A 25,643-nucleotide genomic window follows, 5' to 3' on the forward strand; every position below is an offset into this window, starting at 1 on the left:
GGCCTACACACACACCCCGGTCCCTGCTTGATTTGTTCCTGTCATAATGCGGACATTCTACAAGGCTTGAGGAAACAACATCTACCTCCTTTTCTGTCCACAAAGGCTAAGGTCAGTGTGACTGCGGAGGTGGCTCACGCTCACGCTAACCAATCACATGATCAACCTTTCATTTGCTGCCTTTTCTTCTCTCCCTCGTCTCGCTGCTTACAAAACGCTCACAAAATGACAGAAACAAGCAGGGCAGTGGGGAGACAGTACAGTAGCCTAGCCTTGTTGTTGGTGCATAGAGCTGAGGCTCCAGTGTCTTCTGTAACTGTCTCTCTGCTTCGTTGGGTGTATTTGCCAGATCATCAGAGAGACGCTCAGTAAAGACTAACGAATGTGCTGCTGCCGGTTCCCCCATCGGCCACCAGGTGCCAGCAGTGTTTCACTGTCTTGGAGTCCCACGAGTGGCCGCTCTCTCTCCTCTCACCCTCCCCTCCGCCATCCCTCTCTCCACCACCACCCTCCTCTCCCCACCTCTGGATGCCTGGTGAATATGTAGATCACTCACTTTGCGTTAATGTAAAAGCTGCCCCACGGTTGACAAATATTGTGACTCACTGTAAAATGTGCTAACTGTGCAGAACTTGACTTTTTAAGTGTCCACGCAAGTCATTTGTGACTGCAGCAATCACATTATCCTAGACATCCACAGTCTTGATTATCGATACTGAAGGGAAAACCATTTTTTTTTCTGGCTCTGTTGGGTTTGAAAAATATTTACAGGGCTGATATACGGCAGTAAATACATTTTCCAGGTGTTATTTGTGAAAGTTGATAACAGCAGGTGATGTCATAAACAGTCCCAAGACATAGAAACCGTGATAATTTTAAGTGTGTGTGTGTGTGTGTGTGTGTGTGTGTGTGTGTGTGTGTGTGTGTGTGTGTGTGTGTGTGTGTGTGTGTGTGTGTGTGTGTGTGTGTGTGTGTGTGTGTGTGTGTGTGTGTGTGCCTCTGAGTGTGTGCCTGTGTGTGTTTGTTGTAGCATAAATAGGGCAAGCAAATTGTAAGGGATTGGAGGGCACATTAAGCAGTTACTTTGACATAGTGACTTGCGCTCTCTGTCACACGGTCAGAGTTAAGTCCAGAACAGCAGGGCTGACATGGAGCATAACATATTGAAGAGCTTTGCAGTCCCCTGACACCAGCCTTCCTCTCTCTCTGTGCCATCTGAATGAATAGGGAGGGAGGGAGGCACACTGCTGCTGATGGGGACAGGATGGACAGATGTCTCCAATGATCCGCTACTGGGCATCTGCACTGGGGACTAACATGGCCTTGATGGAATTATGGGGAAGTGTGTCTGTGTGTGGCAATGTGTATCTGTGTGTCCTGTTCTAATCTCAGTGTAGACCAATTAAGTAGTGGATGTGACCTTTGGGTGCACTGGGGCTAACTACTGAAAGCAGCAAATCACTATAATCATAATCTTTCATGCCAACATAGCGGCCTGGCTAAAACAGGCTTGGAAGCCCTAAACCCCAAAAAAGGGATCTCGCAACCACATACACGCACGCACACACACACACACACACAAACACACATAGACACTTTATGTATATATTATTGTGTGTCAGAACCATAATGAAGATGGGTGCCTGACAATCTCCCTCTGTAGAGCCAACCTGCAGGTTTTGGCTGGAGGGCTGTTGTGCGGATCACGGTTCCCCTGTGTGTGTCCGTTTGTGGTGTGTGTGCAGCAGCTGTGTATCTTACCTAGAACAGTGAGCTTGGCTCGGTGGGAGCGCAGTCCGGCCTGCGTAGCCTGACACTCGTACACGGCGTCATCAGCCAGCTCTGCCGAGTCGATCATCAAGCTGTGCTCGCCTGATAGCGGGTCGCCCATTAAGGAGTAGCGTGTCCACCCTGCATTAAGCCAACACAAGGAATACAGTGAGTCAGAGAATGGGAAAGAAAACAAGAAAACAAACCCAACAATCACCAGCAGAACAACAAACCCAAACCGGAATGAAAAGACTGCAAAATGAGCAGACTCACGCCACAAACAAACGCCAAGGGCCTTTAAGACATAAATGGAAATGGTGCTGCACCACCCCCGGTTAAGCACTGAGCCATTCAGTTGGCTGAGCAGCGTGGGACTGGCTAGGGGAAGGCAGCAGCTACATGCGAGACGGGGGCGTGAGGCGACTGACTGTCCTTTAAAGCACAGACAAAATCAAGATGTAGTGTCTAAGGTCAACCCCGAGCCTCATCCCCCTTCCCACTAGTCCAGAACACAGCTAAATGTCAGCGCGTGACACCAGCCAATTGATTATTCACCTTGGTACAGAAGCCTCAAAATGCTAAACAACAAATTAAACGCTCTTTGTCTGTTTGAGGTAGAAAGGCTGTCTGCAGTATATTTGTTTCTCTCCACCTCCATTAATTTGAGTAGACAGACAGACAGAGAGCCAAGGCTTCCTAATGAGACCATGAATTGATCAGGGGGGAGAGAGAGAAGTAGGGGAGCGAGAGTGGGAGAGAGAAAGACAAAGAGAAAGAGAGAGATGGGGGAGACAGAGAGAGGGGGGAGACAAAGGGGGGGGGGGGTCAGAGAGAGAGAGAGGGAGTCCGAGAGATAGAGAGGGAGACAGAGAGAGAGGGGGAGACAAAGAGGGGGGGGGGGGGGGTCAGAGAGAGGGAGTCCGAGAGATAGAGGGGGAGACAGAGAGAGTGAGGGGGGAGACAGAGAGAGAGAGACACACAGAAAGATGTTGGTCATATCAGATACCTGGCAGATCTCTCTCTCCACCCAGCGCCAGGCCGTCTTTGGTCCACTGCACCATTCCCCGGTACCCCACGATAACACAGGGCAGAGTCACCGATTGGCCAGACACCACTACCTGGTCTTGGGGCTGCTGGGAAAAGTAGGCTGCTTGGGTAGCTGTTGGAAGAACGGGGGAGGTTTGATGAGTAACATGTAATGATATAGTCTAATAGCATTACTTGAGCCAAATGCATGGCCATATTTAGCCTGGCCCCATAATGGACTGGCCTGTTCATTCTGTTGTTTACATGTTGCCATGTTGTTACATGGGGTGGATGGAGGAGGCTGAAAATATGTATTTTCCCTTTAAAATGGTGGCTGAGCTGAGCAGGAAGAGTCAGCTGCCTCATGACTTATTTAACTCTTTCCCCAGACCATATGGCAGCCACCGCGTGGTGACACGAAACAGGCACACCGTGGAGGAGAGAAATCTGCCACTCTTTGGGGGAGCTTTTTGTTAAAATGGATGTTAAACAATCAAAACTCCATTAAGTGTCCCAGGGGAAGCATCCGTCTGAGCCTGCTCAACGTCAACCAAGACACCTGCCTCTGTCTGTTCCATTGCTGTGTTAAAGATGGGACACACACACCGAACATACACACACACACGGAGAGCTGTTGGCTCGCCTTCCCTCACACACACTGGAATACTCAACCACACTCACAACACACACCACTTGCGTCGCAACATACACCTGCACAAACACACACACACACACAAAGTTTGAATACGACTCCTTGTTTCCCCCTGTTTGTGCCACGATGCTGGAGAGTGAATATTACAAACCCAACTGGCAGAGGAAGAATATGGCTCCCCTCCAGAGGTAGAGCTAAACCATTGGGGGAGATATGAAGAGAGGAAGGGGCTGAGAGAGAATAGATTTGGTTGGCTTTATCTCTCCCCTTCCCTTAAAAGAAAAAACCTTACTTTGTTTTTTAAATGCTCTCTGTCTCTCTCTCTCTCTCTCTCTCTCTCTCTCTCTCTCTCTCTCTCTCTCTCTCTCAATAGGAGAATGGGGGGGAGCCAGGGGGAAGATAAAGAGGGCTCTATTCACTCAGTGCTAAGCCCCTCTCCAATGGTTCTCTGGGTGGGAGTGCTTAAACAGACAGGCTGGGGGGTGGGGGGACTCTCCTGGGGAAAGAAAAGCCGGTGAAAGGAGGGCAACATACGGCGGCCAGAGACGCGCTATTGTCCTCTTGTCCCTCTCTTTTAATAGGCCTCTTCATTTCCAATCAATCCTGCTAAATGCAAGTTTAATAGCTTTTCAATAGCAGATTTTTCCCCCCGAGGGAAGCTAGGATTTTCTCTCTCCTTCTCAACCCGCTCACCCCTCTCCTCTCTCACTCCATCATTCTCTCTAGCTTTTCTTTCTTTTCAAAAGGGGGCTTCCGAGGTTGGTTGGCGGTGTTTGTTCCCTACTCAATTATCCACTTCATCTAGGGCTGGACCAGGACCACTAACTGAACCCTGTTCTTCTCCTCCTCCCCCACTTCCCTAACCTCCCTCCCTCCAGTATAATCAGACCTGCCAAACAGTTAGTCCATCAGGAACGTGAGTTCTCCATGGCTCAAGCCTTGCAGCTTGCAGCTCTTCTAACACCTACTGCTTTCCCACGTCTGCCCAAGCACTCTCCTCCTTTCTTCTCCTTTTAGGATGAGAAAGATGGAGAAATGGAGAGAATCATGTATAATAGCAGTGAATATCACCAGGAAAGTCCACTAACCCCAATTCCCTTCATATTGCTAATGTCTTTAAATAAGCATATCAATCTGTGTGTGTATGTGTCTGTGTCATAGACTGCAGATCAAAAGAGTCCAATTTGAGTGTCAATGAGCAGTGAAATGTTTTCATGCTCAGGCTATTAAGCATTTGTTAAAGGCTGACATTTTCTAGTCATGCCTTCAAAACTGCTGCTTTTATAGGCTGTCTGTCCCTAATGTTCGTTTTTTTTTGTTGCTATATCGAGCATTTTCATAGGCCTCTCCACTGGATGGCGCGTTGGGGATTTTCCTCTTTATGTTTGCTGCAGTATAAACATTGATTGCAATTACGTATCTTGCCCACAGTACCTAAATATTTACAATGGGCCATCCTTTATCACACTGGCAGGTTGTTAGAAGTGGATTACATCTATTACCTCTTTTACTCTCTCTCTCTCTCTCTTTCTCTCTCTCTCTCTCTGTTTCCTCTCTCTGTCTCCCTCTCTGTCTCCCTCTCTGTCTCCCTCTCTGTCTGTCTCTCTCTCTCTCTCTCTCTGTCTCTCTCTCTCTCTCTCTCTCTCTCTCTCTCTTCTCTCACACACACGTATGGGTACATTTTTATATATAGCCTGTGTGATACAGACTGACAAATTACTTCACACCATGGAGTGATTCATTGCATTCCAAATTCCTTATTGAGAATGCTCAACAAAACATCTCCGCTGGCTAATGAGTCATTGCATATTCCTTTAATTCCTCCTTGCTGAATTAGCCAATTCCTTGACGGTGTATTAGCAGCTTAATTACATGAATACATTTCTGACAGGGGAGAGAGGGAGTAAAGGAGAGGACAGGAGGGGAGAGGGGCCGTGGGTGTGAAGTGGTCCTTGTGTGTTGCTGTCTACCGTCTCTCTCTCTCTCACACACACACACACACACACACACACACACACACACACACACACACACACACACACACACACACACACACACACACACACACACACACACACACACACACACACACACACACACACACACATTCAGTCTACTTACAGAGGGTCCCTTGTCAATTGGCTGCCATTGAAACTACACTGAAAAGGAAGGTGGATGACCTGTGGGTTTATTTGTTTTAAACACCTTATTGAGGAGGTGTGTTTGTGTCTGTGTAGGTATGGTACAAGTTCTGCCTGGGAAAGGATGGATGCACAGAGGTTAGTGTGTGTGTGTGTGTGTGTGTGTGTGTGTGTGTGTGTGTGTGTGTGTGTGTGTGTGTGTGTGTGTGTGTGTGTGTGTGTGTGTGTGTGTGTGTGTGTGTGTGTGTGTGTGTGTGTGTGTGTGTGTGTGCATCCCTCCAGTACAAGGTCAAAACATATTTTAATCCCAATTTTTCTAAACGGAATATCATTTCACGGCAGTGGATGCACAGAGGTTAGTGTGTGTGTGTGTGCCTCTGAGTGTGTGCCTGTGTGTGTTTGTTGTAGCATAAATAGGGCAAGCAAATTGTAAGGGATTTGAGGACACATTAAGCAGTTACTTTGACATAGTGACTTGCGTTCTCCGTCACACGGTCAGAGTTAAGTCCAGAACAGCAGGGCTGACATGGAGCATAACATATTGAAGAGCTTTGCAGTCCCCTGGCACCAGCCTTCCTCTCTCTCTGTGCCATCTGAACGGATAGGGAGGGAGGGAGGCACACTGCTGCTGATGGGGACAGGATGGACAGATGTCTCCAATGATCCGCTACTGGGCATCTGCACTGGGGACTAACATGGCCTTGATGGAATTATGGGGAAGTGTGTCTGTGTGTGGCAATGTGTATCTGTGTGTCCTGTTCAAATCTCAGTGTAGACCAATTAAGTAGTGGATGTGACCTTTGGGTGCACTGGGGCTAACTACTGAAAGCAGCAAATCACTATAACCATAATCTTTCATGCCAACATAGCGGCCTGGCTAAAACAGGCTTGGAAGCCCTAAACCCCAAGAAAGGGATCTCACAACCACACACACGCACACACGCACACACACACACACACACACACAAACACTTTATGTATATTTAACACTTAAGTGTCCTCGTCATGCTAGTGTAGTTTCCATGGACAAGCAGGGAGACTCAACAGCCCACTTCAGCTACACAGGCTCCCCTTGGTTATACAATGACACTTAAAGTGTGTGTGTGTGTGTGTGTGTGTGTGTGTGTGTGTGTGTGTGTGTGTGTGTGTGTGTGTGTGTGTGTGTGTGTGTGTGTGTGTGTGTGTGTGTGTGTGTGTGTGTGTGTGTGTGTGTGTGTGTGTGTGTGTGTGTGTGTGTGTGTGTGTGTGTGTGTGGAGACTCAGGCTAAGAGGTTCTGAGCTCAGTAGAGGCAGGAACAGTTTCTATTTTAGGATAATCTTGAGCGTCCTCTCTTCCCGTCCACTGAAGTCCGGCTCTAGAGAGCACCGCCCCGATCTAACAGGCTCTATAAACATGAGCACTCTCAACTTGACTGGGCAATTGCTCCATGCAGTAATAATTACAAATGTTAAAAAATATAATCAAATATCTACTGGTGTCCTGTACACTCTGACAGTAGCAGTGTTCTATGTGTCAGTGGTGTTGGTGTGGTTATTCCACAGTGGCAGTGTTCTATGTGTCAGTGGTGTTGGTGTGGATATTCCACAGTGGCAGTGTTCTATGTGTCAGTGGTGTTGGTGTGGATATTCCACAGTAGCAGTGTTCTATGTGTCAGTGGTGTTGGTGTGGATATTCCACAGTGGCAGTGTTCTATGTGTCAGGGGTGTTGGTGTGGATATTCCACAGTAGCAGTGTTCTATGTGTCAGTGGTGTTGGTGTGGATATTCCACAGTGGCAGTGTTCTATGTGTCAGTGGTGTTGGTGTGTATATTCCACAGTGGCAGTGTTCTATGTGTCAGTGGTGTTGGTGTGGATATTCCACAGTAGCAGTGTTCTATGTGTCTGTGGTGTTGGTGTGTATATTCCACAGTGGCAGTGTTCTATGTGTCAGGGGTGTTGGTGTGGATATTCCACAGTGGCAGTGTTCTATGTGTCAGTGGTGTTGGTGTGGATATTCCACAGTGGCAGTGTTCTATGTGTCAGGGGTGTTGGTGTGGATATTCCACAATGGCAGTGTTCTATGTGTCAGTGGTGTTGGTGTGGATATTCCACAGTGGCAGTGTTCTATGTGTCTGTGGTGTTGGTGTGGATATTCCACAGTGGCAGTGTTCTATGTGTCAGTGGTGTTGGTGTGGATATTCCACAGTGGCAGTGTTCTATGTGTCAGTGGTGTTGGTGTGGATATTCCACAGTGGCAGTGTTCTATGTGTCAGGGGTGTTGGTGTGGATATTCCACAGTAGCAGTGTTCTATGTGTCAGTGGTGTTGGTGTGGATATTCCACAGTAGCAGTGTTCTATATGTCAGTGGTGTTGGTGTGGATATTCCACAGTGGCAGTGTTCTATGTGTCAGGGGTGTTGGTGTGGTTATTCCACAGTGGCAGTGTTCTATGTGTCAGTGGTGTTGGTGTGGATATTCCACAGTAGCAGTGTTCTATGTGTCAGTGGTGTTGGTGTGGATATTCCACAGTGGCAGTGTTCTATGTGTCAGGGGTGTTGGTGTGGATATTCCACAATGGCAGTGTTCTATGTGTCAGTGGTGTTGGTGTGGATATTCCACAGTAGCAGTGTTCTATGTGTCAGGGGTGTTGGTGCGGATATTCCACAGTAGCAGTGTTCTATGTCTCAGGGGTGTTGGTGTGGATATTCCACAGTAGCAGTGTTCTATGTCTCAGGGGTGTTGGTGTGGATATTCCACAGTAGCAGTGTTCTATGTCTCAGTGGTGTTGGTGTGGATTTTCCACAGTAAAAGAGAGAATAAGAGGGGGAGGAAGCACAAGCAGAAAAAAAAGAACACAAAACAATCAGCAAAAAAATGTCATGCTCAGAATAAACAAGCCCTCTCCCCAAATACCATCTATTGTACTGTGTCTAGATAAGGCCTCTATATCGGGCTGCAAAATGCAAGCTCCATTTCTCTGTACTGAATGGTTATCCTTTTGTTTTGACTCAGGGTCTTTTGTCTTCCTCTCATTGTCTCTTGCTGCATGTGTTTGTGTGTGTATATGTGTGTGTATGTGTAAATATCCCGCTGTATGTGTGAGCGTGTGTAAAACGACAGCACATAATGCTTAGGCAGCCGAGCAAAATAATTTGTTCCAATGGGCATCCCAGCTCCCTAACGTCTCAGGTCTGATTGGGCCAGACTGTAATCTCATTACCAAGTCTCCTACAGGAGTTGTGTGGACTTGGAGCGAAGCGAGCAGAGGATACCACCCACCACCCAAACACCACCATAGTCTCTAGTCTCCAGACACAGGCTGAATCTGTGACCGCCTGCATCTGCTTCTCTGGTCTTAGGACATGGTCCTGGCTGAAGCATTCCTGTGTTTGTCTCTCTCCCTTTATCTGGCCTTGTCTCTCATGCCTTATCTCCTCCCCGCCTTGCATTCCAGACGCACTTTTCTTCTCTCTCTACCCATAACCCCCCTTTTCTCCCCTTTGTGTATTTTTGTGTCTAAATTGCAGTCTAACAGCTTTTTAAGAGCTGTTTTGCTGGAGTTTAATCCTCCTAGCCTCCCCTTCCAGCCTTTCTTCCATTGTGAAGATTCTTGGCTCAGACCGGGACCTCTTTTATACGGAGAAGATCGGCTCATCCATCCACCCGCCTGCCCCCCCTCCCCTCCCCTCCCCTCACCACCCAACACCCTCCATACCCACCATTCTCTTCTACCATCCCTCCGTCCCTCCACACGTCAGCCTCTCCGCCAGATTCCCCCGTCCCCCCTTCCTCTGTGTATCTCTCATACTATAGAGTCAGTCAGCCATGATCCCTGAAATCAGTGTCTTGCAAGCTCCTTTTCAGAGTTATATAAGGTGTTACTAATTGTTGATTTGCCTTCTCCATGGCTCTTTCTGACACCACTCGCCTTCTCCTCTACACACTACCCCCGTCAGCATCGTTACCCAGCCTTCCTCTCTCTCTCTCTCTCTCTCTGTTCTCCATCTCTTTCTCTATCTCTCTCTCTCATTCACACACTCACTAATTCTCTCTCTCCCTATCCCTTTCTCCTCCTCTTTTTCTCCATCCCTGGCGTGAAAATTGCAAGGGTTTGTGTCAGCTTGTCAACACACTGTGCTAGAAGAACCAGGACAGCGGGAGGCAACAACAAGAAAAGACACACTGGAGTGAAAAACCTGAGGTACTGTACGGTTGTAAAGAAAAATAAACATAAAAGTGGTCTCCTGTCAGGTCTCAATTGTAAAGGGTCGGGGCTGTAAGAGGTGATTGATGGAATGCTGTAATCAGTCCGTCACATGTGCTGTCACCCTGCATGACGTTGATTTCCACGCTGCTCCCATCAGGGCGAGGCGGACTGCAAGGGAGGCGGGCCAATGAGGAGCTTATCGCATGGGCAAGCAGCGGCTGTGTCTCCCTGGGCACCTGCCACCACAGACACAGTGAATGGAGTGATAGAGAGGAAAGGAGGAGGGGACCGAGGGGTGCTGAAGGGAAGAATACTGTGTGTGTGGAGTGTGTGTGTCTGTGTAGGGTGTGTGTGTGTAGTGTGTGTGTCTGTGTAGGGTGTGTGTGTCTGTGTAGGGTGTGTGTGTGTGTGTGTGTGTGTGTGTGTGTGTGTGTGTGTGTGTGTGTGTGTGTGTGTGTGTGTGTGTGTGTGTGTGTGTGTGGAAGTGTGTGGAGTGTGTGTCACAGACACTGGCACGGACACTTCCTGTGCTCTCTCTGGTGTCTCTAGCGAGCAGGAGAAGTTCTCTGAGTGTCATTATACCACAGTTGCCATCCCATCCACTGCTCCACTCCAGTGCCTAAGAGCTGACGCTATACAGGGGGTGGCTGGCTGACTGGCTGACTCTAGAACTGGAAATGAAAAGCGGAGGGCAGGGGAGGGGGTTGGCGGTATAAAATTGTCTGTACACATCAGCCAACAGTCTTGACAAGATGTTGATTGAGCCAGTCTTGTCATTTGGTTCCCTCTTGCCCCCTGGTGTTTTCAGTACAAGACAGCTGCTGGCTGAATCAGTGTGTCATACTCACTCCCAGTCCGCCCCCTCGATCTCTCTCTCCTCTGTCTCTCCCTCTCTCTTCTCCCTCCTTCTCTCTAGTACCCAGTATAATTTACTGTGCTTTTAAATCCGTAACTTCTTGTGCCGTTTGCAAAAGCCTGGGTTTAGCGCGCACACAACAGCTGACATGCTGGATAAAATGGCACTAGTGCTCAACATGTGACGGGAGGCCTAGCTGCTCAAAGATGGGACGCAACTAAATAAATAAACTCTTCTTCTTACATCCACCCCACTCCGCTCCCCTGCTGCAGAAAACCACAAGTAAACAACAACAAATAATTAAACAATAAAGGATCTTTTCAATGTTTTATAGATTTTTAATGTTAAAAAGTGTCTCCTCCCCTTTCTCGCTCACTTGCACTTTCTCTCAAAGGCAAAGGAAATGAAAACAAAGGAATTCTCCACTTAGACTCCACCACTGGGACTCTGGGTCCAATGCCCTGGGGTGTCAATTAATTTAGTCCAGGGATTTGTGGCCTACACTTCCTAATTGAGCCCAGTGGAGGTCCCCTTGGCTCTTTGCGATAAGAAGTAGTGCGTTTCCTAATGAATACTTTTTTTTCTTCCTTTTTTATGATTCTTCTTTAATTAGGGTGGTAACGTTGTAAATGTATGCATGTCAGTACTATTGTTGTCTGCTGATGCTGCTGTGCTGTGTGCTGGTGTTGTTGAACTATAAAGCAGAGGCAACCTCTGTCGGTAACAGTGGTGGCGGCACATTGAAGTCAAAGCAATTTTTTGTGTGTGTGTTTGAAAATAAAGAAAGACTGGTTCAATGAGAGTCTCATTAGTGCTGCATAATGTGTGTGCTTTATAAAGCTTAGAGGTTAATGTCGAATTGGCATCCATTCCGTTGAAGCTTCCCTCTAATTTGAGATGGAATTTTCTTCTCTTCCCAGGACCTGACAGAGGGCTTCAGAGGGAGAAAATGACTTGTGTGTGAACTGTGTATCCAACAGAGATAAACATGAATGTAATTAAACCATTTCACAATGCTTTTTATTCGTTTTCACTCTCACGGTTGCATCACACAATTTATTTTTTTTGTCTAGGCTACTCTTCCCCACACCTCTGGAACTCCCCGGGCACGTAACTCCTAACGATTACACAAATTACCCAGCGACGTCCCGGGAGAGCCATAGATCCCGGGGAAACAGCATAGACCTCTCCTCTACAACCCCAGCGCCTGTCTCCTCTTACAAACCGTCTTCAAACCGTTGTTTATTCATCAATGTCCGCAGTTTCACCGGCCAACACCGTTTCTATTCCCCTTTCTCTGGGAAAGATGGGGAAAAAGGCAAGTTGTGATAAAATGTCAAACTTTTTTCCGTTCATCAGATTACATCTGCCTTGAGACACTCTTTTACAATTGGTGATGACTAAGGGCTTTCAGAGTACAATAAAGAGAGGAGAGGGGGAAGAAAACGTTACCTGGCGAACTCAATACATCCTGCTTTGGGAAAGAAGGGAATAACCGGATTTCCTGAAACTCAATTTCTTAAGCGTTGATTAGTGCAGCCGCGTAATTAGAGTGAAATGTGAAGTCAGGCTTTTTTTTCTTCAGATTCCACCGCTTCCTCTAGAAAAAGCAGGCCGTGATTAATGAATAAATGATTAATGAGAGAACAAATTAATCAATGAATTATTAAGCAAGCACTCTGAACAAGAAGACGGGGAGGATGGCAGCCAGCAGGGAAGAAAAGGGATGGAGGGATGGGTTGAGGTGTGCGGTATTAGAAAGAGGGGGATTTGGAGGGAAGGGTCTGCCTGTTTGTTCACTCAGTTTGTATAGTTTTTCCGAGGTGGGTGGGAGGGAGGGAGACGGAAGACAAGAGTGAAGCCAACCCTTTAACATTTGTTCAGCTCGTGTCTTCTTCTCTGTAAACTCCTGACTCAGCTAGTACTGTCTTGTAAGTGCTGATCTTGTAACGTCAGGCTTTGCAACTTCTCCAGTACATCAAGGCTGTAGTCATGCGGTTGTGTAATGGTGGAGCCTGGCAGAACCTCAAACTACTATGAGGCGCGCTCTGTGGGCACTGGGCGGCGATGTTGGTGGGCGGTTACTGCTGCCATGCGACCACACGGCCAACACTGAATGCCCCCCTTCCCTCTCCCGCAGATAACCCAAAGTCCCCCCCCACCCCACCCCCTGGCTTTAAGTAGGACACCCCATCAATCTTTGATAATGTGCGGCGTGGGCCTCTCCAGTGTGACCAGGGGCTGATGAGACATCACAGCGGGGACTTGATGTATGAAATGTGGGCCTGGACTGTAATTGTGATCTACTGTAGTGTTTCCAGTCAAGTTTGACCTTTTTTTCTTCCATATTCATCGCTGCAGTGATATAAAATATGTGTGATCTATTCCCCCCTCAGGATCCCCCCCCTTCTCCCCCTTTACACTTTACTCAGTGCTGGGGGGACTGGCAAATGTCCCATAGTGCACACACAACAGGATATGACACACAAAATATTATTTTATGATGGGATAGGTTTACCGAGGGCCATTAAAATGCAACATAACTATAAAGCCTATCCTTCTCCACCCTACTCTTACCCCAACCTCCTCCCTTCTTACTCCAGGAAAACATATCCTCAAAGCTTGAACAGGAGAGGAATAGCTTTCATCCCGGCTTGGTATCCTTCCTGGCATTTATTGCTGGCCTTATTAGCAGAGTTGTGAGTGACAGAGGCAGAGGCAGAGGCAGAGGCAGAGAGAGAGAGAGAGAGAGAGAGAGGGGCAGAGAGAGGGGCAGAGAGAGGGAGAGAGAGAGAGGGGCAGAGAGAGGGACAGAGAGACATCACAGCAGCAAGATTTCTGACCCGTTGCCACAAGAAAAGGCCAACCAGAGAAGAACAAACACCATTGTACATATTTATGTTTATTTAGTTTCCCTTGTGTACTTTAACTATTTGCATATCATTACAACACTGTATATAGCCATTATATAACACGTGGAATGTCTCTATTCCTTTGGAGTGGAATGTTGAGTCATGTTTACTGTTCATTTTTTATTATCTATTTCACTTGCTTTGGCAATGTAAACATATGTTTACCATGCCAATAAAGTCCTTTGAATTGAACTGAATTGAGAGAGAGAGAGAGGGGGGCTGCAGGGAGGGTCTCTAAGGCCCCCTGGAGAGAAGGCTGCTGCAGCCCTGTGGAAGAACAGAGAGATGGGGCCACAGCACAGGGCATCATCCTCAGCCTGCTTGTAATGCCTGGTAAAGGCCTCTCTCTCTCTCCCTCTTCCTCTCTCTCCCTCTTCCTCTTCCCCTCTCTCCATATCTCTAACTCGTGTATCCCTGGTGTTGACTCACTGGTGCTGTTTTCTGGCCTAATGGCAGCGTGGAATTACAGATTTCCTTAGAGCTCAGTGGGTGTGAATGGGTCTTTGTCCTGCTGGCGGGGCTGGCCCATTGACTGGGGGACCTGGACATATGGTCCCTGACTGTGTGATGTGCTGGGACGTGCCTAGCTGAAGAATGCTGTGGGCTGGGCCCTTGACCTCTGCCTGGCCCTTAACACCTTGCCTGCCTGAGCAAAGCTGGTGGCTTGATAAACTTAACCACTTCATTGTGTCACTCCATTTTCTGGAGTGGGGTTTATTATTTGGGGGTTCGTTAGTTGAGGGACAGATGTGTGACTGTTTCACCACTCACACTCAAACACACACACAAAGGAAGAGACACAAACAAACACACAGAGATGCAAACAGAGAAAACACACACACACAAAGAGAGAGAACTAGAGAGAGAGAGAGACACACACACCCACACGTTGCTCTGCAACTTGCCAATCTGCCTGGCTGCAGTAATGGATAGTCTTGGTGCCAGTATCTTTGATGTTCAGACTTATACTAGGATAATCTCACTGTGCCTCAGTGTGATAAGGCCTTTAAATTAAGTGTCTAACAAGGACGTCCAGGGAGTCCACAACAGTGACATTGCACCCAAGTATAACCCCACCAAGCAGGGAAATGGACCACTATCTACCCACACCATGACTGTTCACTCCACACAGCAGCCCAAAAGTTTTAGTGCTATTATGCCAAACGGCTATCTCTTCTCTCTCTGCAAATACTGATTTATATATTTTTTCATTTGCAGTTCACAGCTCTGTCTTTGCCCCCTGGTTTGTGGCCCTGATAAACAAGTGGAGCATTGCAGGCTCCTAAAGCCATCCGGGGAGATTATCGATCATTAGACAGAGCGTGGAGATAACCCTCTCAGCTGGCCATATCGTCTCTACAGGATATGGTATGAATCACAGGAAGTTGAGATCAATCTACTGTATATAGATTGTGCCTCTTGATTACAGATGGGATAAAAAAAATCCCATTTGGCTTAAACCACCCCAATGCCTGGGAGTGTGTATATGTGTGTGTTTAAGCACAAGAGAGAGAGAATATTGGGAAAGAGAGAGATTGTGTGGCATATCATATATTTTTCTATTTCTATGACTTCTGGTGTTTGCTGAAGCCACCTCTCTGCCTCCCATCCTATTCCACCACCGCCATGCAATCTGTCCCACCTCCACTCTCCTCAGCCTGGCCTACTCTTACATCTCCCTTTTTGAGGAAGGCTTCTTTTAAATCAGAATTAAAACAGACTCCAAACCTCCAGCTCTCCCAGGGGCCGGCTGAAAGCAGCCTAGAACAATCAAGCAGACAGATTAGAATTGAAAAGAAAAGAGGAGGAAGGAGAGTGGGAGAACCGGAGAGAGGGCAAACCTCTCTCCCTTCTTCCCTCCCCCTCTCCTCCCTCCTTCGGCTCTGTCCCTCCTTGTCCCTGACCTATTGCCATTCAGCTCTTGGGTAGATTAGGCAGCGAGCGGAGCCGGAGGACAGGGTAAACACTATGGGGGAACAAAGACCAACAGGAGGCCACCTTATTGGATTGTAATTCTGAGCTGGGGGAGAGCTTGTAGAGGGGCGTGTTATACAGTGCTGTGGGACACAAATTAGAGTAGAGTGGTAACACCAGGCCAACTTTACTTTCATCACCTAGCCTACACTCATCCCCCACCCTTTCACTAATATTATATCTCTCTCCCTCTCTCCTCTCTTTTTCCTCTCTGGTCCCCCCCTCTCTATCTTTGCCGGCTCTTACATATTGCCTGTGAGAATGGCAAACAGAAGCTTCTCAAACCACTCCTCAGAGAGCTATTTGTCATCCCCCTTTCCCGGGTTCTCTCTCTTTCTCTCCCCTTTTCTTTTAACAAGGTGGAACGAGACTAATCCCCTAGAGGCGGCTGTTTGAGCGATAAGGTTAAAATGGGCTGAAAAATTGGGGAAGATTATTTGATATTGGACAGATTGAATTATCTGGAGAGAGAGGGAGGGAGGGAAGGGAGTAGAGCAAAATAATTGTTCTGCAGTGCCCCAGGAGGAAGGGCTAGTGTGGAGGAGGAGAGAAAAGAGAGTGAGAGAGAGAGAGTCTGGTTTTATATTAATGGTCATCAAACTCAAAAACAAGTCAGGAGAACGAAAAAGAGTCCAATCTTCCCAATCCACATCCTTGCTAATTTGACTGTGAAAACGCAGTCTGTCTGAGTCGAGCCAGGAATTATACATATGTGTGAACTTTCTCGCTGGCGTTGTGGCGAATCAAACTCGTTGCCCCCCCTGATTAGGCTTGTGTTCAGGTCTCTCATGTTCCCACTCGTCCCCCTGCGCTAATTACAGAGAGGGCTAATTAATTAAGAACGGTCTAACACGGGAAAGAGAACGGTCTAACACGGGAGAGAGAACGGTCTAACACGGGAGAGAACGGTCTAACACGGGAGAGAGAACGGTCTAACACGGGAGAGAGAACGGTCTAACACTGGAGAGAGAACGGTCTAACACGGGAGAGAACGGTCTAACACGGGAGAGAGAACGGTCTAACACGGGAGAGAGAACGGTCTAACACGGGAGAGAACGGTCTAACACGGGAGAGAACGGTCTAACACGGGAGAGAGAACGATCTAACACGGGAGAGAACGGTCTAACACGGGAGAGAGAACGGTCTAACACGGGAGAGAGAACGGTCTAACACGGGAGAGAGAACGGTCTAACACGGGAGAGAACGGTCTAACACGGGAGAGAACGGTCTAACACGGGAGAGAACGGTCTAACACGGGAGAGAGAACGGTCTAACATGGGAAAGAGAACGGTCTAACACGGGAGAGAGAACGGTCTAACACGGGAGAGAGAACGGTCTAACACGGGATAGAGAACGGTCTAACACGGGATAGAGAACGGTCTAACACGGGAGAGAGAACGGTCTAACATAGGATAGAGAACGATCTAACACGGGAGAGAGAACGGTCTAACACGGGAGAGAGAACGATCTAACATAGGATAGAGAACGATCTAACACGGGAGAGAGAACGGTCTAACACGGGAGAGAGAACGGTCTAACATAGGATAGAGAACGATCTAACATAGGATAGAGAACGATCTAACACGGGAGAGAGAACGGTCTAATACGGGATAGAGAACGGTCTAACACGGGAGAGAGAACGGTCTAACACGGGATAGAGAACGATCTAACACGGGATAGAGAACGATCTAACACGGGATAGAGAACGATCTAACATGGGATAGAGAACGATCTAACACGGGAGAGAGAACGGTCTAACACGGGATAGAGAACGGTCTAACACGGGAGAGAGAACGGTCTAACACGGGAGAGAGAACGGTCTAACACAGGATAGAGAACGATCTAACATAGGATAGAGAACGATCTAACACGGGAGAGAGAACGGTCTAACACGGGAGAGAGAACGGTCTAACACGGGATAGAGAACGGTCTAACACGGGATAGAGAACGGTCTAACACGGGATAGAGAACGGTCTAACACGGGAGAGAGAACGGTCTAACACGGGATAGAGAACGGTCTAACACGGGAGAGAGAACGGTCTAACACAGGAGAGAGAACGGTCTAACACGGGATAGAGAATGGGGGAAGAAACACACCCGCCCGCGCGCAGGCAAGAGACAAGCCATCGTCACCTCAACAGCCTCACAAAGCGATTTATTAATTTGTGTGAAAACACACACACACACACACACACACACACACAAATGCACACACTAATGTTATGGGTATTCTGAGAAGCTGTTGCTCATTAACACATTACCCAGAAGGGAGGGAGAGAGAGATAAGAAATTAGAGAAAAGAAGAGTGGTTGGTTATATGGAGCAGAGAGGGGGAACATTTTGACCCCAGTGTTGTGTTTGTACCTTTGTGGTGTTGGCTAACACAGTTCATGTTTCACACAAGATGGCAGCTTCCTCTTCCGTACCCCCGGCGGTAAGTGTTGTTGGATTCGACATTTTGAACATTGAGATATTAAAGACATGATAGATCAGATGCATAGTATATTAAGGAGTGAAAGAGACTGGGTCTCTGTAGAAAGACAGATAGCTGTGGAATGTGTTGGGTGGAAAAGAGGAGAGCAATGTGTTGATACAGGGGAGACAGATGGACATCTGTGGATTAGATGGAGAGGTTGAGGTCAGGAGGTCAGGTCAGATCCCCTGAAGGGAGTAATAAGGGTTTGGTATCTTGTTACTCTTTTCCTGTTAATAAACCATAAGATGTAAGGATTGGAGAGAAGGAGGAGTGTCTTAAGTGGGATATATATATATCTGGATGGGAGAAATGTTGGGTTGTCTGAATTACAGCTGTACAGAACCTTTGGGAAGAATTAAACTTGGTTAAAGCTTCTAAGGTGTCCGTGAGTTATTTACTCTGAAAAATAAGAACCTAACAGTGTGAAAAGGCTTTTCTTGACCACTGTGTATTTCTAATCAAAGCTGCAGGAAATTAATCAGAAGCAACAGTTGCGATTCGACCCCAGAGGTAAAGGTGGAATTGACATGGCCACTGTTCATTTTCACACCATTAAAGCAACCGTCATGCTCCTACGGCACAACTGAAGAACCATAGATTTCCCCTCCCCATTCATTCCTGTTCTCACCTAAGAAAGCCATGCACCACTTCAAAAACCTATCTGCTGTTAACGAAACCGAACAATAAACAAAAGCACACAATAAACAAAACCTTCACATAATTTAGTCACTATTCAAACTCCCGGAGGTGCAAGACAAAAGAGCCCAAATCTAACTGGCTTTTAAAGACCTCCAAGAACAATCAGAACTCTTTTTTAAAACTAGAGATCACTCTCTCCAGCCCCTATGGTTTTTCTAAAGGAGTGCTCAGTCAGTTAGGCAATGTAAGGCAGTTAGGCCGTGGTCTATGGTGCAGTGAATGGCTAATCCAGAGATTGAAGGACCCAGAGCCTCCCTCCTCGAGCCCAGGCTGAATGCAGACTGAATGGGCCTCGGAGTAGGACTGATTGCCCCACAGTCTATGGTCAGCTTTTTTTTAAGTAGCCTGTGATTGAGTGGTTCCATGAATGTCCCATTTATCTCCCTTCCCTGCGCCAGAGCTCTGAAAGAGCGGGTGACACTCATGGACACACCCACACAGAGACAGCGGAACGGAGCATGCGCATGGGCGCACGGGCACACTCACTCACACAAACGACACACACACGCATAAACCATCTCTCATACACACACATACACACACACACTGGAGTCGTGACTGGACACAGGCTTTTCAGAACCCCAATATGACCACTTTATGTCTATCTAGTGCACTACGAGCAACTTCAAACTGCCAGCACCGTCACTGTGTTAAAAGATAAACAACTGTGATGGCTTGGTATAATAACTCAATAGTTCTCAAATAACACCCGAAATACTGTCAGTCTCTCAATAACTCCAAGGACATCTGTCGCTCAGCATACATGCTTTTAAAATACAGAAGGCCGAATTAATGCAGCTGAAGCCCCTGGGCCCAGGCCCAAGAGGAAGCAAAAAAAAATTTATATTTATTTACAACAAATAATAATAAAGGAAATATATACTTGTATATATTATCTACAGTTGAAGTCGGCAGTCGGACGAGTCAAACCTCTTAAGTCTACCCCTTCCTTTTTCAAACATTCTGTTAAAAATCGCGCAACTTTTCAGCGTCCTGCTACTCATGCCAGGAATATAGTATATGCATATGATTAGTATGTGTGGATAGAAAACACTCTGAAGTTTCTAAAACTGGTTAAATCACGGCTGTGACTATAACAGATTGTGTGTTTCATCGAAAAACGCAAGAAAAACTGCTCTCTGAAAGCTAAAAATAATTTCCATAAGTCACTTTCATGGGTTGTTAAAAGGGCACAAAATTAATTATGGATCTGCATGCAATTCCTACAGCCATTGTCGTCATTTTCCAGGGAGTTTTTTCTTGGTAAATCCAACTAACTGGATTCAATTTCTTCCGGTCTCCACCAGGATGTTTTGAATGTGCACATTGGCAGCCATTGATGTGAAGACGAGGAGCTATTGAATACACATCGCCCTGTAATCATTTTGATAGATTATAAACGTTTACTAATACCTAAAGTTGGATTACAAAAGTATTTCGAAGTGTTTTGTGAAAGTTTATCGTCGACTTTTTTAATTTAAAAAAATGACGCAGCGTTTAAAAACGATGTTTTTTTCTGAATGACACAGCTTCCATAGAAAGCTATTTTGGGTATATATGGACCGATTTAAACGAAGAAAATACCCAATAGTGATGTTTATGGGGCATATAGGAGTGCCAAGAAAGAAGCTCGTCAAAGGTAATGAATGTTTTATATTTTATTTCTGCGTTTTGGGTAGCGCCGGCTACCGCAAAATCTGTTGTTTACGTGTCGTGCTGGTATTTTGGGGGGTGCATGCTATCAGATAATAGCTTCTCATGCTTTCGCCGAAAAGCATTTTAAAAATCTGACTCGTTGGCTAGATTCACAACGAGTGTAGCTTTAATTCAATACCCTGCATGTGTGTTTTGATGAACGTTTGAGTTTTAACGAGTACATTTAGCATTTAGCGTAGCGCATTTGCATTTCCAGGTGCCTAGTTGAGACCTCTGCGTCTCAAGTAGGATCAAGAAGTTAAAACTCGTTTTTCAACCACTCCACAAATTTCTTGTTCCCAAACTATAGTTTTGACAAGTCGGTTAGGACATCTACTTTGTGCATGACACAAGTAATTTTTCCAACAATTGTTTACAGATAGATTATTTCACTTACAATTCACTGTATCACAATTCCAGTGGGTCAGAAGTTTACATACACTAAGTTGACTGTGCCATAAAACAGCTTGGAAAATTCCAGAAAATGATGTCATGGCCTTAGAAACTTCTGATAGGCTAATTGACATCATTTGAGTCAATTGGGGGTGTACCTGTGGATGTATTTCAAGGCATACCTTCAAACTTAGTGCCTCTTTGCTTGACATCATGGGAAAATCAAAATAAATCAGCCAAGACCTGGTTCATCCTTGGGAGCAATTTCCAAAAGCCTGAAGGTACTACGTTCATCTGTACAAACAATAGTACGCAAGTATAAACACCATGGGACCACGCAGCCATTATGCTGCTCAGGAAGGAGACGTGCTCTGTCTCCTAGAGACGTACTTTAGTGCGAAAAGTACAAATCAATCCCAGAACAACAGCAAAGGACCTTGTGAAAATGCTGGAGGAAACAGGTACAAAAGTATCTATATCCACAGTAAAACAAGTCCTATATCGACATAACCTGAAAGGCCGCTCAGCAAGGAAGAAGCCACTGGTCGAAAACCTCCCTAAAAAAGCCAGACTACGGTTTGCAACTGCACATGGGGACAAAGATCATATTTTCTGGAGAAATATCCTCTGGTCTGATGAAATAAAAAATAGAGCTGATTGGCCATAATGACAATCGTTATGTTTGGAGGAAAAAGGGGGAGGCTTGCAAGCTGAAGATCACCATCCCAACCATGAAGCACGGGGTAGGCAACATCATTTTGTGGGGTGCTTTGCTGCAGGAGGGACTGGTGCACTTCACAAAATAGATGGCATCATGAGGAAAGAAAATTATGTGGATATATTGAAGCAACATCTCAAGACATCAGTCAGGAAGTTAAAGCTTGGGTCTTCCAAATGGAAAATGGCCCCAAGCATACTTCCAAAGTTGTGACAAAATGGCTTAAGAAGGACAACAAAGTCAAGGTATTGGAGTGGCCATCACAAAGCCCTGACCTCAATCCTATTGAAAATGTGTGAGCAGAACTGAAAAAGTGTGTGCGAGCAAGTAGGCCTACATACCCGACTCAGTTACACCAGCGCTGCCAGGAGGAATGGGCCAAAATTCACCCAACTTATTGGTGGGAAGCTTGTGAAAGGCTACCCAAAATGTTTGACCCAAGTTCAACAATTTAAAGGCAATGCTACCAAATACTAATTGAGTGTATGTAAACTTCTGACCCACTAGGAATGTGATGAAATGAATAAAAGCTGAAATAAATCATTCTCTCTACTATTAATCTGACATTTCACATTCTTAAAATAAAGTGGTGATCCTAACTGACCTAGGACAGGGCATTTGTACTTGGATTAAATGTCAGGAATAGTGAAGAACTGAGTTTAAATGTATTTGGTGTATATAAACCTCCGACTTCAACTGTATCTACAGTGCCTTGCAAAAGTATTCTCCCCCTTGGCGTTTTTCCTATTTTTTGGCATTTCAAACAATAATTTAAATAGATTTTTATTTGGATTTCATGTACTGGACATACAATACAATACATATTATATATGTAGTATGTATATATATATTTTTTACTGCAACCGCCAACCACACGAGGATATAGGAGTGTAGACAGCCTGCTGCCATTCTGCTAATACTCAGATGGGGGAGGAGAGGAGGTAGGGAACACGTCGGTAACTGGGGGGCCCTGCCTTCATTGGGTAACTGATTAATAAAAAGTAAAAAATTAACTGCAATAATAAATACATGTGACGGGTCAATTGTGTGAGTCAGGGGCTGGGCCCAAGCGACCAAAAAAATGCACATACAGGTAACTAACAAAATAAAGTAAACACCAACATAAAGCATATATATTTATTTTCATTTAACCGTGTGTGTCTCATTAGGGTGTTGGGCAGGCACGAGCTGCCAGAACAGATTTAATGCACCTTGGCATAGATTCTAAAGGTGGACCTATTTTTATTTATTTGTATTCATTTCACCTTTATTTAACCAGGTAGGCTAGTTGAGAACAAGTTCTAATTTACAACTATGACCTGGCCAAGATAAAGCACAGCAGTTCAACACATACAACAACACAGAGTTTCACGTGGAATAAACAAAACATACAGTCAATAATACAGTAGAAGAAGAAACAAAAAAGTCTATATACACTGAGTGCAAATTAGGTAAGATAAGGGAGGTAAGGCAATAAATAGGACATGGTGGTGAAGTAATTACAATATAGCAATTAAACACTGGAATGGTAGATGTGCAGAAGATGAATGTGCAAATAGAGATACTGGGGTGCAAAGGAGCAAGATAAATAAATACAGTATGGGGATGAGGTAGTTGGATGGGCTGTTTACAGATGGGCTATGTACAGGTGCAGTGATCTGTGAGCTGCTCTGACAGCTGGTGCTTAAAGCTAGTGAGGGAGATAAGTCTCCAGCTTCAGTGATTTTTGTAGTTCGTTCCAGTTATTGGCAGCAGAGAACTGGAAGGAAAGGCGGCCAAAGGAGGAATTGGCTTTGGGGGTGCCCAGAGAGATAAACCTGCTGGAGCGCGTGCTACGAGTGGGTGCTGCTATGGTGACCAGTGAGCTGAGATAAGGCGGGGCTTTACCTAGCAGCGACTTGTAGATGACCTGGAGCCAGTGGGTTTGGCGACGAGTATGAAGCGAGGGCCAGCCAACGAGAGAGTACAGGTCGCAGTGGTGCCAGGAAAATGCAACCCACACCATAACATGTACTTTGTGTCCCTCATTTACTCAAGTGTTTGTCAGTTACAGGCAATTTGACTATTATACTCATGGGTACACTAGCAATGGATACCAGTCCTGACTTGAATGGGAATTGCCATCTATGGATTATATTTCTATGGTTGGTTGCAGCAGCCGGTTTGCGTTTTGCAGATTTCAAAGTACAATTGCGGGGAGAAATGTAAAGCAAATGGCTACTGCTGAAAAGAGAAGACTAGTCTGTCTGTAGAACCAATAGAAACAGTTTTCTTAACAACTCACAATTAGATTTCTTAATCCGGCCCTGAAAGTATAACAGGAGCTGCAGGTTTTTCACAAACGATCTTCCCCAGACTGATTAGTCTTGGGCTGTAGTTTCAGACAGTAACCTGTAATCATCTCACTCCAGACATCTCTCCATTGAACAAGTTGAAGGACAGACTGAGGACTTGCTGCTCTTCTGTTGTCTGCCTGCAGCTTACTGCTCCACATGTTCCCCACCTCCTCAACCTCACACACTCACAAACCAGGGTGTGTGTAAAGTGGTGTCGGGGTGTGTGTATAGCGGTGCCAGAGAGTGTGTGCTGTGTCTGTAGTGATGGTTTGGCAGGTGGCTGTGTTTGAGGTGTATGAAACAGAGATAAAACGGTGTGTGATTGTGTGTGTTTCAGGGTTGTGTGAGTGTGTCAGAGTTGTGTGTGTATGTGTCAGGGTTGTGTCTGACGGAGACAAGAGCAGGGCCCTGTGGCCTCACACATGGAGGTTGGAGACCCTTCCAAACAACTGAAAACAAACAGGCACTTCCAGGGACCAGACACTGCCTTGATCTGGAGGAGATCTCTCTCTCTCTCTCTCTCTCTGCTTTCCTCTCCCCATCTCTTTCACCCCCCCTCTCTCTCTACCTCTCCCCTCTCTCTCTTCTGTTTCTCAATGTTAATCTTTCTCTCTCCTCCTCTTTCTCTCCCTCTCTCTCTCATTCCTCATCTCCCCCCACTCTCTCTCTACCGCTCTATCCCCTCCCCTCCCCCTCTCCCCACCTCCCTGCATCAAATGGGTGACTTTTCAGGCAGCATCGGGCTGCACCTCAAAGTGCAGGCTCTGAAGACAGCTTTTCTCTCCTCCTCTCTCTCATCCGTTATCGTTCCGTCTCTCTCTGTCTCCTTTACTTTATACCGCACCCTTACTCCTCCTCCTTGGCAGCCTTGAATGTTGAAATGGAAAGGGACTTTTCCGTCGTCTACGCATTTCATCTGCACCTCTGTATCTATCTCCCTGTGGCTATCTATCTCTCTTCTCTGCCTTTATCTTTATCTATATGTCTAATTATGCTGTCTCACTTATGTAATTAGAGCAAAAACAAATGGCTAAACACCCCCCCCCCCCCTAGCAGAGCCCTGAGAAAACAAATGATGAAGAACAATGGGTAGACATGGCTCCTGCACCAAACCACATGATGGATGCAGCCTGGAACTCTGCGTCTCATCCCCCTCTCCCTCCCTCCGTCCACTCCTCTCTCCTCCAATGTTATCTCCTGCTCTATCTGTCTCTGTTTGGAAACTCCCTGAAAACCTGCAGTATCTATACTCTCTCCTTCCCTCCCTCCAGCCCAACAATCCTATCAATAGCAGGCTATATCATATGCCATAGACTGACACTGGATTCACACTCACATCATCTTAGACAATGCCATCCCTATTGTGTATGTAACACTCTCCCTCTCTCTCCCCTTCTCTCTTTCCTCCCTTTCTATCTCTGCTTCTCCCTTCCCTCTATCCCTGCTGTTGCTTCTCCCTTAACTCTACCCCCCCCCCCCCCCCCCCCCTCCAGAGCGTTCCATTCCATGCACCATGGCTGGGACTTTCAAAAGCAAACAGACATCATCCTGTAGCAGGAGGGCGTAGAAGCCCAATCTATGGAGGGAACAATCAGTTCAATCTGATGAGTGCTGGGATGCCTACATCGGACAGGTAAGATGTGCTGGAACAACGGAGGGACTAGGGTTGCTTTCAATAAATTCCCGAAAGTATCCGGAATGGTACAACCCTAGGAGGGACTGCTGCTGACTCCTGGCGAGGGTGCAGGGGTGTAGAGGGTTATAGGGTTCACCCCTGTCAGCTTGGGAAGCACTTAGCTTTCCAGACCC

The 25,643-nt window shown here is 46.4% G+C and overlaps 1 protein-coding gene across 5 annotated transcripts in view; it reads right to left on the reverse strand.

Moving 5' to 3' along the window:
- Nucleotides 1-25,643, reverse strand: part of LOC139423155 (kirre like nephrin family adhesion molecule 3, like) — a 47,070-nt gene that overhangs the window by 12,836 nt on the left and 8,591 nt on the right. For all 5 annotated transcript variants that reach the window (XM_071174892.1, XM_071174883.1, XM_071174874.1 and 2 more), the window contains exons 2-3: nt 2,777-2,929; nt 1,762-1,911 (exon numbers count right to left, since the gene is read on the reverse strand). In XM_071174892.1, the coding sequence (XP_071030993.1) occupies nt 1,762-1,911; nt 2,777-2,929 (303 nt within the window). The remainder of the gene's footprint in view (nt 1-1,761; nt 1,912-2,776; nt 2,930-25,643) is intronic.

The sequence above is a fragment of the Oncorhynchus clarkii genome, chromosome 2, assembly GCF_045791955.1.
Source record: "Oncorhynchus clarkii lewisi isolate Uvic-CL-2024 chromosome 2, UVic_Ocla_1.0, whole genome shotgun sequence".
Classification (NCBI taxonomy): Eukaryota; Metazoa; Chordata; class Actinopteri; order Salmoniformes; family Salmonidae; genus Oncorhynchus; species Oncorhynchus clarkii.